Source organism: Cheilinus undulatus, linkage group 9 (genome assembly GCF_018320785.1).
Source record: "Cheilinus undulatus linkage group 9, ASM1832078v1, whole genome shotgun sequence".
Taxonomy (NCBI): Eukaryota; Metazoa; Chordata; class Actinopteri; order Labriformes; family Labridae; genus Cheilinus; species Cheilinus undulatus.
This window is the reverse complement of record NC_054873.1, coordinates 50,830,396-50,845,820: the sequence shown is the minus strand read 5'-3', so window position 1 is coordinate 50,845,820 and position 15,425 is coordinate 50,830,396. Positions and strand designations below refer to the sequence as shown.

At 39.7% G+C, this 15,425-nt stretch overlaps 1 protein-coding gene across 2 annotated transcripts in view; it reads left to right on the top strand.

Annotated features, from left to right (window-relative positions):
- The window catches only part of LOC121514754 (NLR family CARD domain-containing protein 3-like), a 31,522-nt gene extending 16,312 nt beyond the window's left edge, over nt 1–15,210 (top strand). For both annotated transcript variants that reach the window (XM_041795049.1, XM_041795047.1), the window contains one exon: nt 14,511–15,210. In XM_041795049.1, the coding sequence (XP_041650983.1) occupies nt 14,511–14,520 (10 nt within the window). In that variant the 3' untranslated portion in view covers nt 14,521–15,210. The remainder of the gene's footprint in view (nt 1–14,510) is intronic.
- The last annotated feature ends 215 nt before the right edge of the window (nt 15,211–15,425 follow it).

Genomic DNA, 15,425 nt, shown 5'->3' with positions numbered 1-15,425 from the left:
ATAATTGGTAATCAATCATTTTAATGAGATGATCTGCTGAAACCTTTGCTAACAGTCTCTAAAGAAAGGATCTGTTTTTCAGAAGTAAACTGATTAAATTTAACTGCTAGTCTCTAATTTCAGAACTCTGATGGTTGGATGTGTTTCACTGTTTTCTGTAAATGTGATAAAATTTAACTTAATTTGATAAAGACACGATAATGTGATACTGTCACGAGGTTCAGGAAAAAACTCAAAAGGCAGGACCCAAATGCAGATAAAAAGGATTTAATGAAACAAAAGAACTTACTTGAACAAAAACACTGGAATCAAAATCAACTAAACAAAATCCAAAAGAAGCACAAGGAAGCACGAGGAGTAACTGACACGAGGAAGACATTTGCAATAATGAACCAACCCAGACACAGGGCGACACAGAGCTTAAATACACAGGGACTGATTAACAATGGCAGACAGGTGTGGACAATCAGACACAGGTGAAACTGGTGAAGGATAATCAAAGTGGAGGGAAACTCAGGCAGGAAGCAAAACTGGAATAACACACAAGGGAAGGCAACTACAAAATAAAACAGGAAACATGGGGCCTAACACAAGAAGCACACAAGGACTGAAAACTGGACACAAGAAGCAAAACTACAGAAACACTGAAAACACAGGAGGATACAAAGAACCAAGGAGTGAAACTCAAACACAGGGAGTAAAACTAAACATGAGACACAGGAATTAACCAAACATGAAACACAGGGAATGTAAAACTAACATGAAGCAGGGAATTACTAAACATGAAACACGAGGAGTAAAACTAGACATGAAACAAGGAATAACTAGACATAAAATACAAGGAGTAACTAAACATAAAACACAGGGAATAACCTAAACATGAAGCACAGAGAATAACTAGACATGAAATACAAGGAGTGATAAAACATAAAACACAAGAAGTAACTAAATACTAGAAACAGGAAAATACTACACAAGAAACACGAGGGCTAAAGAAAACTCCTAATAAACTCCAAACTTAATACAAGATCAAACTAGAAATCACAGAATTCACAAAGGATAACCATAGGAAAACTCAGAAACATAATAAATCAAAACCTGGATCATGACAGATACTATATTACTGCATTTACTGTCAACATTTCCTATGCTTCCTTTCCTGTTTACTAAAGCCTGCAGCGTTTATCTACAGCCAGTGTAAAATAAAAGCAGTTTAATGGGGTAGAAAAGTTATCTACAACAACAGGAGATAATTTAAAGTGTAAGTAAACCCCCAGCTCAGAGCTAACTCTGCCCACTTCAGGAATGTGAAAAGGCACAAAAATGCCTAAAACTAGTTTATCTGAAGCGTGTGTTTAACTCGGTGCTCTGTGAGACTAGAATAACTGTTGGTGGTGGAGACGTTTCCTTTCCTGTTCTTTTTCCTCTTTTATCCAGTGGAGGGAAAACTAATAATGGTATTCCCAAGATAGAGAGCTCACACTTGAGTTTTCAGCCATGGTGTGTGTGTGTGTAGGTGTGTGTGTGTTTAAGTGTCTGTATTTGTTTGATAGTCCCTGCAGCGGCTCTGCTTTTTCTACCAAGATGCCGCTGTGCTTAAGCAGGGCTGTACAGTGTGACATATAAGTCGCGAATGTTACAAGAAACTTGGACTCTGTCCGGCACCACTCACACATTCCATATCCCCTATCCACTCTATAGTGAGCTAACCTGACACGCCAGATTCACACATCCATCTGGGAAAGCTTCAATAGGAAACGTTTGAGAAAAAGCAGAGGCTTTGAAAAAAACTTGGAATGTGATCGGGTGAATGTTCTGTCTGTCACATCTCTACGGGCCAATCAGAGCAACAAAACTTGACGTAGCCGTAGGGATGCCAGCTGCCGTTGAACACCACAGAAGAAGAAGGACACTACTCCGACTGCGGGTAAGGATGTCATCGCCAGCCCACACTACAAACATTTAGCAACAACAGCTCGTATGTTTCCACGACAGGATGAGGATCGACATTTACAGTAGAATTTCACTGACAGCTGATATTAAATGTAACCTATTTTCACTCAAAATAAAAAGTAAATAAATAAAATAAAGATACTAATTAAATACTAATTAATACTAATACTATATATATATATATACATACACACACACAAACACACACACACACACACACATATATGTATATCTATATATACAGTTGAAACCAGAAGTTTACATACACTATATAAAAAGGCACATAAACTTTTTTTCTCACCGTCTAACATTAAATCAGATTAAACTTTTCCTGTTTTTGGTCAATTAGGATTGCCAAAATTATTTCTATTTGCTAAATGCCAGAATAATGAGAGAGATCATTTTTTTAGACATTTTTTTATTACTTTCTTGAGAGTCAGAAGTTTAAATACATTTCATTAGTACTTGGTTGCATTGCCTTTAAACTGTATGACTTGGGTCAAACATTTTGGATATGCTTCCACAAGCTTCTCACAATAGTTTGCAGGAATTTTGGCCCATTCCTCCTGCCAGAACTGGTGTAACTGAGCCAAGTTTGTAGGCCGTCTTGCTTGCACATGTCTTTTCAGCTCTGCCCATAAATTTTCAATGGGATTGAGATCAGGGCTTTGTGATGGCCACTCCAAAACATTGACTTTGTTATCCTTAAGCCACTTTGTAACCAGTTTGGCAGTATGCTTAGGGTCATTGTCCATTTTGAAAACCCATTTGCCCCCAAGCTTTAACTTCCTGGCTGATGTCTTGAGATGTTGCTTCAGTATTTCCACATAATGTTCTTTCTTCATGATGCCATCTATTTTGTGAAGTGCACCAGTCCCTCCTGCAGCAAAACAAGCCCACAACATGATGCTGCCACCCCCATGTTTCACAGTTGGGATGGTGTTCTCAGGCTTGCAAGCTTCCCCCTTTTTTCTCCAAATGTAACGATGGTCATTATGGCCAAAAAGTTCAATTTTAGTTTAGTTAGACCACAGAACATGTCTCCAAAAATGAAGGTCTTTGTCCCTGTGTGCATTTACAAACTGTAATCTGGCTCTTTTATGTTTCTTTTGGAGTAATGGCTTCTTCCTGGGAGAGTGGCCTTTCAGCCCATGTGGGTACAGGACTAGTTTGACTGTTGATAATGACACACTCTTACCAGCTTCAGCCAGCATCTTCACAAGGTCTTTAGCTTTTGTTCTTGGGTTGAGATGCACTTTTCGGACCAAAGCACGTTCATCTCTGGGACACAGAACCCGTCTCCTTCCTGAGCGGTATGATGGCTGGACATTCCCATGGTGTTTATACTTGCGTATAATTGTTTGAACAGATGAACGTGGCACCTTCAGGCATCTGGAAATTGCACCCAAGGATGAACCAGACTTGTGCACGTCCACAATTCTCTTCCTGATATCTTGACTGATTTGGCTGTTACACAAAGAAGCAGTGTGTTTCAGGTGTGCCTTAAAATACATCCACAGGTGGGCCTCGAATTAACTCAAATGTTGTCAATAAACCTATCAGAGGCTTCCAAAGACAGGAAATCATCATCTGGGCTTTCCCAAATTGTTTAAAGGCATAGTAATCTTAGTGTATGTAAACTTCTGACTTTGAAGAAAGTAATACAAATTGTCTAAAAAAAATCCTTTTCTCATTATTCTGGCATTTAGAAAAATAGAAATAATTTTGGTAATCCTAATTGACCAAAAACAGGAAAAGTTTAATCTGATTTAATGTTAGACGGTGAGAAAAAAAGTTTATGTGCCTTTTTATATAGTGTATGTAAACTTCTGGTTTCAACTGTATATATACACATATAATTTATTTATTTATTTTTTATTGGATTATGTAAGTTTTCTGCCTATTTTGTTTGTTTATTATCTATTTTAGACAGGCAGTTGTGAGAGGTAACCAGATCCGGCCATTTATATAAATAAAACTGATATATGGCTATTATTTATACCATGATTTTTTTAAGTGTTTATGTTGGTGTTTACCCCCACCCCAAGCTGTAAACCTAGGGGAAACACTGGAAGTCCATTGCTATTTTGCCATTTTTTTAGTTTTCTTTTGACAAAATAAACTATTCAGAAAATGTAAACCATGCCTATGTTTGGTATAATTTTTTTCAGCACTACCCCAACCTTATAAAATGAAAACTATATTTTTTTAAGTTTAATTTACTGCATTAGATATAGGACCTCCAAAAAACACAACATCTCACAAAAATAGATTTAAAAAAAAAAGATTTTAAACAATATATTGACATTTTTAAAAATAAATTGCAATATGCTGAAATTCTGAAAAAATACCGTTGCTAGTCCTGTATAGCATGGTCCACTGTCCCAGTGTGTGACACAAATTTATATCAAATTAACACAACTCCTGCCGAAGCAGGTCGACAGAAGAGTGAAAACATCTTTCACAACATGAAAAGCTTTTAGGGTTGTTTTAATTCTTTATCTCACAAAGGAACTTGGTCCAATTCTGGTCTAATTGTAGACGCAATGCTAAAGCTATATCCAAGGCTTTTACTGCACTGGAAAGCCTGGCTGTGGCTGATAGACCAGGACGACTTTATAGGACCAGGACAAAGAGCTAAGACAGACAACAGACAGTTCTCATTGTGTCTGAGAACAAGACTTTTGAATGTTCTTCATTAGGTGGTATGTAATGATGATATATTCTCATGAAAACAGGACATTTGAACATTTATGTTGAAGCCTGTTCTTGTTTTCAGTTTATTCTCCTGTAGCAGCTCGGATTTATTACAGGGCTGTTTTTGAGTTGTGCAGTTTGTGTAATATTTACCAATGAAAATGGTCTATTTGATCATGTTCTAAACCCAGAATCCTGGTGTCAGTCCAGTCTGATATTGTTGTGGTCTTTCAGCAGATAGAGGACTACAGGAGGTTCTAGATGAACACAGGATCAGTCTGAGGGAGAGATGTGAACATGTGACTGAAGGAAGTGATGAAGCAGGAAGTAGAACCCTCCTGAACAGGATCTTCACTGAGCTCTACATCACAGAGGGACAGAGTGAAGAGGTGAACAGACAACATGAGGTGAGACAGCTTGAGACAGCTTCCAAGATGGAGAGCCTCCATGAGACTCCAATCAAGTGTCAGGACATCTTTAAAGCCTTACCTGGCCAACAGAAACCCATCAGAGTGGTTCTGACCTACGGTGTGGCTGGTGTTGGAAAAACCTTCTCTGTGCAGAAGTTCACTCTGGACTGGGCAGAGGGCTCAGAAAACCAAGACCTCAGTCTGCTGGTTCTGCTTTCATTCAGGGAGCTGAACTTGATCAGAGATGAGCGCTACAGTCTTCTGGAGCTGCTCCGTGTTTTCCATCCAACATTCCAGAAAGTCAGAGCGGAGACGCTGGCTGTCTGTAAACTTTTGTTCATCTTTGACGGCCTGGATGAAAGCAGACTGTGGTTGGATTTCAACATCAGTGAGGCTGTGTCTGATGTGTCAGAGAAGTCCTCGTTAAACGTGCTGCTGACAAACCTCATCAAGGGGAATCTGCTTCCCTCAGCTCTCATCTGGATAACGTCTCGACCTGCAGCAGCCAATCAGATCCCTCCTTCATATGTGGACAGGGTAACAGAGGTCCGAGGCTTCACTGACGTCCAGAAGGAGGAGTACTTCAGGAGGAGGTTCAGTGATGAAGATGTGTCCAGCAGAATCATCTCCCACATCAAGACATCCAGGAGCCTCCACATCATGTGTCTGATCCCAGTCTTCTGCTGGATCACTGCTACAGTTCTGGAGCACATGATGAGCACAGAGCAGAGAGGTCTGACCCAGCAGATCTTAGGAGATCTGCTGGGTCAGACAGACAACAGTCCAAGAATGGTCCAGAAAGTCATTGACAACCTGAAGGACATTAACAGTGATGGTATTTCTCCTGACAGAAGTATCAACATCTTCCACTGTCTGATGGAGATGAACGACCTCTCGGTACATCAGGACATCCAAGAGTTCCTAAAGTCAAAGAACAGATCAGAGAGGAAACTCTCTGAGATCCACTGCTCTGCTCTGGCCTACATGCTGCAGATGTCAGAGGAGGTTCTGGATGAGTTAGATCTGAGATATTACAACACATCAGACCAGGGACGACGGAGACTGATTCCAGCTGTGAGGAACTACAGGAAGGCAAGGTAAGTCCAGATGTGATTCAATAAGAGCAGGGCCAGTTCTAGCCATTTTAGGGTGCTAGAATTTGGTGTCCCCCCTCCCCAGCACTTTGTCAGCATTCTTAATTCCTGTCCACAAACTGAAGATATAGGGGCAGATCCACTAAAGGATAGCGTGGCTTTTTGCCTGTTATTTAGCTCCAAAAATGTAAAATGTGCACCACCAACACAACATGGTCTCATTTACATGTATGTAAATGGGGAGTAAGGGGAGGAATATTCAGGGCAAAATTAGGCTCACAAAGAGATGAATTCAGGAGTATACGCAAAAGTTTTCTATCATATCGGCGTTTCATCCACATGGACACCGCGTTTTGGGTGACTGTAAATGATGCTTTTTGAAAAAAGGTCCCAGAATGCACAAATTTGTAAACAACTACCCTTTTGTCTCCACGTGGACGGCTACCCTCATCTTTCTTGCAACGATTATGTCACACATTGCGTAGTACCCTTAAGGTGCCTGCAGGGGTCCAGCCAAAATGATAATAGCGGACTACACGGTTGTGTTTGTGCTGCAGAAGCTACTGAGCTTGTTATGGCTTTTACAGCAAAATCTGATGCTCCTTTACCACCACCGCGAAACGCACACACCATATGTTCTTTCATCCAATGCGGAGAACAACCAGAAGGGCAACTAGAACAAAGTTTGTGTCAGTTTTCTGTGATGTTCTTCTTTTTTGGTGCATTTCCGTGGCAGCAACACAGCACCATGTACAGGCTTGGCATATGCACAACAGCGTTTTCAGTCGTTTCTAGTGGTTTCCAGTGGTTTGTGCTTACGCGGATATTTCCTGAAACGATCCCGTCCTCACTGAAAACTTTTTCAAAACGAAACAGCAATATATCGTTTTCGTCTCCATGTGGACAGGGCCTTACTTCTCTGACATGCTAATTAGTCTCATTAAAAATAGCCCCTAATCCACAAAGACCAGCACTAACTGTAATGGACACTAAAATTGGTGCAGGTAACTCCAAATCAAAACTTGTGGTAAAATCTGAGCACAGTTGGCATATGGCTGGTACCGTGGTATGGTCTTTCTCTAGTCAAAGTGTTACATGTGCTCCACCAGCTACAATCTGATCCAAGGAAGCAAACGTTTAAAAACATTTAAAGACCCTGTAAAGTGAAAATGAATCTGTATTTAGGTTTGTTGTGTGGCAGGTCTCTGTGTTATGAACCCGTAAATCAAATTTCAGTCAAATCAAACATCTCTCTGTTCATAAAATTATATCAAATATATCATGGAAATACTAATTCCTAAGATGAAGGCATATTATGTAATATTAATGTCATTACAGGTTTTTTAGCTGTGGACTGTCAGAGACTCACTGTGAAGTCGTGGCCTCAGCTTTAAAGCCCAACCCCTCACATCTGAGAGAGCTGTTCCTGAGTTACAACAACCTGAAGGATTCAGGAGTGGAGCTACTTTCTGCTGGACTGAAGAGTCCCAACTGTCGACTGGAGACTCTGGGGTAAGACAGCATGTTTAATTTCTCTGCTCAGATGAATATGAGGTGAAACTAAAGCGTAAACATCAGACTAATATTAAACTGATCCTCACTGAGGATTTCAATGATAGGGTCCATTTTCTTCTTCTGTGGTTTTGTCTGTTGATTGATTGAACAGTTTTTAGTGACACATTTCAAAGCGCAAAATCAGAACAAAATCAACACAGTCTATTTCCCGCTAAACACTTAGAGAGCTGATGATCTTTTTCTCTGTCATGTTGTCTTTTTCAGATCAATGATGAATTGTTCAACAATAGACTTTATCCATAGAATAATGATGTATTCATGTAGAGATGAATTTTTCTGACACTTTATGAAGCTGTTTGATGATTAAAATGATGGAAAAATTGAATGTTAGACTCTTCATTTAAATCTCTTCTCTCCTCCTATAATAAATATTACAGATGTGTTCTTTGTTCATGTTTCTCCTCAGTTCATCCTGACATTCTTGGCCTTAGAGGAAACTTTGAGATCTCCAGTTAAATCTAAAATCAGTCTGAGAGTTTTTATTTCTGTCTAAACATCATGAGTTTGCCTGTTTGAAGAATTCATAAATAAAGTATCATGTTGGTGTGATTTACTGGAGCTTTTTTCTAGTGGTGTGTTTTTGTTTTTCACCTGCATCATGTTGTGTTCAGGTGTTTGGACTTTTCACCGTCTTAACTCTAAACCGTCATCAGCTCTGATCAGATCACTTTAAATTTGATTTAAAACAGTAACAGTATTTCTAAACACTTGCTCTTTAATTTTTTTTATTCAGTTTGTGGGACTGTGGTTTGTCAGAAATCAGCTGTTCTTCTCTGACCTCAGCTCTGATGGGCAACCCCTCACATCTGACATTTCTGGACATGAGTGTAAACAACCTGCAGGATTCAGGAGTGAAGCGTCTGTGTGATTTTCTGTAGAGTCCAAACTGTCGACTGGAGAGTCTGGGGTCAGTTTATTTATGTTCTGTTTCTGTTGGTGGTCCAATATGTATTATTATCTGCTTAACCATTTTCACATCTAGATGCCCCTGACATCCATTAAGTTTCAGATTCCTTCTGCAACTTTTATGTTTCTTATTTAAATGAATCTGTAATCTAAAAATCTATTTGTAACAGTGGACTATTGTAACTTTTCAAGGTTAACAAACTTTATGATTCCTGTAAAACCCATTCTCTCTTTACTGATACCTGTTTAGAGATTTGATGGAGAAAACAATATAACTTAGAAACATTTATATTTTTCCTTATCAAAAATAATGTCTGATCAGTGTTTTGATTCTCAGAGCGCAGCCATAGTGAAACCGAGTCATTTTCTGAGTTCAGATATTTCAAAGCTGAGGTAGTTTTTGTTCTCTAACCACAACATGTTAGTGTCTTTATTGACGTGAACAGGTGTATGAATGTTTGGATGATCTCTGAAGAAAACTCAGTAATTGATAGAGTCTTTATTTTAGAGACAGACTCTTTGATTGGACATAGTTATGTTTAGTTTACATTTAAATTGGATTATTGATTATCTTTTTATTGACTTGTGTTATTCTTCATTCAGTTTGAAGGAATGCAGTTTGTCAAAGATCAGCTGTTCTTGTCTGGCCTCAGCTCTGAAGGGCAACCCCTCCCATCTGAGAAAGCTGGACCTGCATAACAACCATCTGCAGGGTTCAGCTGTGAAACCTTTGTCAGATCTTCAGAAGAATCCAAACTTCAGACTGGAGGATCTGCAGTAAGTAGTATTGTTAATTTTGACAGCTATTCAATTTTAGTCTCACTCCTAGTCTCTAGATTAAGTGCTTTTTAGTTTTGGTGACATTTTAGTCATTTCTACCTTTATAGTTTTGTCTAGTTTTTGTTAACTAGAACTCAAAAACATTTTAGTCTAGTTTTAGTCCATAAAAATTTCTTATATTTTAATCTTAACTTTAATTCTCTTGTCTGAATCTTGTGCCAAATCATGGTAATATGTTCTCTGCACCCTGCCAAACCTTGGAGGAAGCTGGAGTACCCTGAGAGAACCAACTCATGCACTGGGAGCCATTATTTTCTAACATACAGTTGTAACAATTCACCTGTTCTTTCCAAGGAGATAAAGCTACAACGCAATATCAGGTCACGGGAGGATCCTTTCACATCAGCAGGGCGAAACAATGAAGTACAATAAAGTTGCTTTTGGCCTCAAAAAACAGCTTTTTATTCACAGCGCCGGGTAACAATGAAAGCCAATAATAATCACCACCCCACGCTCGAGCGCATCCCCATTTTACACACCAACCACAATATAACCAGCTCAAGTGTCACTCTCACAAAACAAACAATTCCCCATACACCTTCCCCAGAGTTCCCAAAGTTTACACGCACAGCATGGCAAGCAGAGAGCCGACAGTTTGTAACAGTTTGTAGTGCGCTGCAGCTTGTACTCACGACACCACGCATTCAACACCTCAGTCGGCCTGGAGATGATCCCCGTACGCAGCAGCTTCCACAGTAGGTATAAATCCATAAACGCATGGAAAACGCATTATAATCCAAAAGACAGTAATCCACAAAAGTTTTCTCCGCAGCCTCGACAGCACTGGCATGGGTCCAAGTCAGTGTGTGACGTCACTACTGCTCCGCGCTGCGCGCTCGTCCTATCCCCATTAAATGCCCGTGCCAATGGAGATGGCGCAAAACAGATTATAAGTCCACAAATAACAATATATCAGAACAACATGGACCATGTTTACACACAAACAATGGCAACAGATAAGTTTCACCCCTGCTGAGTGACCCTAGGCTCTGTATGGACCTAAGTGGTCTTTACACAGTCATGGACAAAAGTATTGGCACATGTTTATTTCCTTTATGTGCACTGGAATTTCTCCAGCCCATTTTTGAGTTTTGTGTAAAATTAAGTCAATTTTGACATTTTTCTTCTGTTTTTTTGTGTTGTTTCAATGCACATAACTGAAATAAACATGTGTATACCAAAAACATTTGTAATTGCAACAATTTCTGGGAGAAGTTGTGTATTTTCTGGAAAAATTCCAGGGATTTGTCCATGACTGTACACTGTAAACAATGGAAATTCAGTTATTGAAGATATCCAAAATGTGGTTAAGGAGTTTTGGCAGAGAGGTTACCCTTCAGTGTTGAAGATGAAAATGTTAATTTTCCTTTAATAACTTCAATGTTTTCAGAGGCGTTTGGTAGGGGTGGGAGAAAAAAATCTTTACAGCATAGTATGGCAATATTTTGTCTGGTAATATATCAGATCGTCTCATCCACCAAGTATGGATTTTTTTCAGATGAATTGCTAATATGAACTGAAGTGTGTGATAGTGGAAAAATGAAATCAATTGTTTGTCCAGTCAGGTAAAATACTGCAGAAATATGACAAACATGATGGCAAGACTAATGCTAAATCAGCTAACCAGTTCAAAAAGGGTTTAGATCACAATATATCGCAATATATGGTATCATAATACTCACTGTATTGCACAATGTTTAAAATCGCAATAATATCAAATCGTCACTAAAGAATTGTGATTATATCATATTGTGGGGCCACTAGTGATTCCCGCCCCTAGCGTTTGGGAAACTAACGTTTCAGAAGTCATCAGAAAGAAACAGGTACCTCTCCTGTTAAAATCATCTAATCAACACAATGCTAGGTTCTTGTTTAAGACTATCAATCATTTAGTTAATCCGGCCCCTCCTAGTGTCCCTATCAACTCCAACGTGGACTGTGAAAAGTTCTTAGACTTTTTCATAAATACGATTGAGGATATTAGAGCAACTATTCAACCTCCCACCACTTTTGCCAGCCCACCTTGCCCTCGGAGGGACACTCTTAATAGCTTTAGAGAAATCGCTCTAAGAACTATTTGCAGCATTTCACACATGACATCTTCCTGTCCACTTGATATTTTACCAACAACATTTTTATTAAAGTGTTAGATAATGCAGCCCCTTTTATTCTTTCAGTTATTAATAGCTCACTTTCATCTGGTTGCGTCCCTGAATACCTTAAGTATGCTTGCCTCCAACCTCTTCTTAAAAAACCTTGTTCTGATCCCTCTGTCCACAGCAATTATAGACTGATGAGAGTAAAATTAATGATCAGTAAAGGCCTCATCAAATTAATGATCAGTAAAGGCCTAGACCTAGAGTACATATTTCAATAATAGAATGAGCATACTAACATACGCCTGTAAGACATCAGAACTAGGCTTACTTGTTGGACCAATTTAAAACAGCACCCAAGAGGTTTAGGAGAGGGTCAAATATTATCCTGAGGCTGTAAGAAAGGTGAAAGTCAAGCACCATTTCATATGCAAACATGTGCAGTTGCATTGATGAGTGCCTTATATATTAGATATATTATATTTTTTTTGGGGGGGGGTCTCCAACAGCCATGAAGGACACTTACTCTGAGAATAGTTTCCACCAGGCATCATTTCACATGCAAATATGTGAAGTTGTGGCTTTTTAATAACAGCCACTAGTGCTTTAAGCAGACAGAGAGGCACCCACTCTTGCAACACAGAAGCAGTGTGTACCCTCCCAGGACAAATAGCTGAACAGTTACACACAGAAATTGTTAAAGAGAAGATGTGTGCTGGGTGAGCAGAGAAAGAATTAAATAACAGAGTTATGGCTCAACATCTGTAGTATAATGTTTTAAACACAAGCCATGTCTTGACCAGGTACTTTTATTGTGTCTGACAACTAATGGTACTTTGTGTTGAATGTATCCAATGTATTCATAAATATACTGTATTACCTTCTGATTGCATTGTAGAGTGAGAAGCAACAAGCCAAACATGCAAACAACCATCTGGTGAGTATAGGATGATTAGAAAACCAAAACAACATGTGCAAGAATGAAATTAAATATATTTTTAAACATTAAAAAAAAAAAATCAAGGTCATCTGAGCTGATTTATAATGGTGGCCAGAGGAGCAAATAAGCCACCATTATAAACGGCCCCAAATATGGGAATTTTAAAGAAACTAGGGGGAGGAGCTCTGCCCCTATGAGAGTTGGGCCTGGAAGACCCAAAGAGTATAAAAGGCGATGCACAAAGACAATTCTTCAGTTGGATGGTGCCTCCACTCAGAGTTTATTGCTTGTACTCACCTGAGACTCTAATAAACTCTTTCTTACATCAGAAACCTTTGTCTGCTGAGCAGTTTTTGCCTGATAGTTGACTTCAACATTTTTGGACAACTTTTTACTGAATCTAGTCTGGCCTATTTGATTGATCCACCACAAGACCCATTTCCAAGCTTCCTTTTTTAGCAAAAATCTTCAAGAAAGTGGTCTTTGACCAGCTGTCATGAATCCTGTCTGATAATGATATTATGGACAAATTTTAGTCAGGCTTCAGAAAACATCACAGCACAGAAACTGCTCTAGTTAGAGTAGTTAATGACATTTGATGAAAACTGATACAGGTGAGTGCTCTGTACTGGTCCTTCTTGATCTGACTGCTGCATTCGATACAGTGGATCATACCATGCTCAGTGAGCGGCTGAGGTCTTGAGCTGGTGTCTCAGGCACTGCCCTGCAGTGGTTTTGGTCATATTTATCCAATAGGAAGTGTGTTGTGTCTGTAAATGGTTTTAATTCTGCAGAGGCAGACACAAGTTCATTTACTGTTTAAACAGCATGAGAACTGTGTGTCAAAGTTACACCTGAAGGAGGTGGAGAATAAGAGAGACATCTGCTCTGACCACCAGTTTTTCATTATGATTAAACAGAGCCATCAAGTGTCCCTTTAAAGCGTTCATTAGTCAGAGGGTATGATACCCAAACAGTGACAGGTTCACACTGAGCTTCCAAAAGGTGTGTAACACAGAGACCGTTTAAATCCATACACCTGTGACATACTGCACTTCATCCAGGTGAAAAGAAACTCTTTAAGGGTCTGTGTCCACAGCTGACATTTTTAATGTTAGCAGCACCACAACCTCAGTTTTCAGCACCTCACCAGCATTTATTGTTGCTTGGTTACAACAGCTGACTTCTGATTATTCAGTTTGTGGGACTGTGGTTTGTCAGAGATCAGCTGTTCTTCATATTAGAGCGACTGTTCAACCTCCCACCACCTTTGCCAGCCCACCTTGCCTTCAGAGGGACACTCTTAATAGCTTTTCTCAGCAGTACCTTTAGTGTTGTTTGGTGTGATTAAACTTTTCCTTTATCCAAGGAAATATCACCAAGAAAACATAAAGGAATCCTGTATTAACACAGCAGCTGTAGACCTCAAACCTTTACCATCAGAGACCAGTCCCATCGCTTTCTCCTCCACCATGATCAAAGCTGCTATCATAAGCCCCTCCCCTTCTTGATTCTGATTGGCCAGTGATGGAGACGTGACCTTGATGAGCTCAGTGTTCTAGAAGTGAAAGTGTTTGAATGTGAGAACGCTGAAAACACTGAACTCTATTGGTTTGGTATTAAAATGAATCCTGACAGTGTGAAAAACAGCAGCTGTGGACACAGGCTCCTTAAGTTTGTTAAATGAGTGCTTTTATTTCTGAAGCCTCTCCAAAGGCAGAGGAAATCACAAACTACTGCTGTTCTATTTCAAACAGGAAATACGTCACTAAACGCTCTCTGACATCATGATGCCTTCAAGGACTCTGTTTGCCTTTAAGCTTCAAGTCAGCAACATGTGAAGAGGAGAGCTGAGAGAGAGCGTGCTACTTTACAGGATTACTGTGATGTGAGCAGGACTGAAGTCCCTGCTGCTCTTCTTACTGGATGTTCTGATCTCTGATAAGAACTCATCAAGTCCCTCACAGTCTCTCTCTATCTCTCTCTTTTATATCCTCAGATGGAGTTAGAGTGATGAAAGAGAGGATCCTGATGGTCCTGCTGGTCAGAGAGGAGGAAGCAGCAGCAGCAGCTTGTGTGTGGTGAGTCTGTAACTGGGCCGTGTTACTGGGAGACTGACAGACCAATCCCAACCAGTGGAGATGAGACTGCTCTGAGATCAGCTCCACTGTGGACCTCCCTCATGTTTCTATTCTAACACAGATTCTCAGCGTAAACTGCTTTAGGACTAAATGGCTGAAGATGAACGCCTCCATGTGGATACAGATGTTGATGTAATAAAGTGAGAACTGTGACAGGCTCCTGCATTTATCGGCTGTTAATGTGTGGCATTTCCAATCAGATATCAGAGCCAGAGAGAAAGGCTCACATCACAGCAGAGCCAAAGTAGCAGACTTTTGAACCAATGAATTTAATCAGTGATCAGTCAAATAAAATACCAATACAGATCCTGATGAACATTTGAGATCTTGACCCTGATAATCAGCCAGGACCATCATGGATCCACCTCCAGTCTGGAGGCTTTTACAGAAAGAAAGCTGAGTTGAGTTGTTGTGATATTTGATGGTGTGGAAACAGCTGAATAATGCTGACTCACTCTTTTCTTTTCATGAGTCATGTCAGCGTAACAAAGGATCCATTAGAAGATCCAATCATCTGTCATTTTAACCAATCATTTTGATGTTTACTACAGTTTGATGTTTGAGCTTCTTTTTTCTGATTCTGGGATTATAAACTGAAATCAAGTCCATCAGTGGAGTTTGAATCTTGATCAAATTCATGTTTAGGGGCATCCTGTTCCTGCTATCACTGCTTCCTGCCAGCAGATGTCACCATTTCCTTCGTTTTCTCCCAGACTGATTGATCTGAATACATACTTTATCTGTGAGCAGGAAACCAACTTTGAAATTCTCAG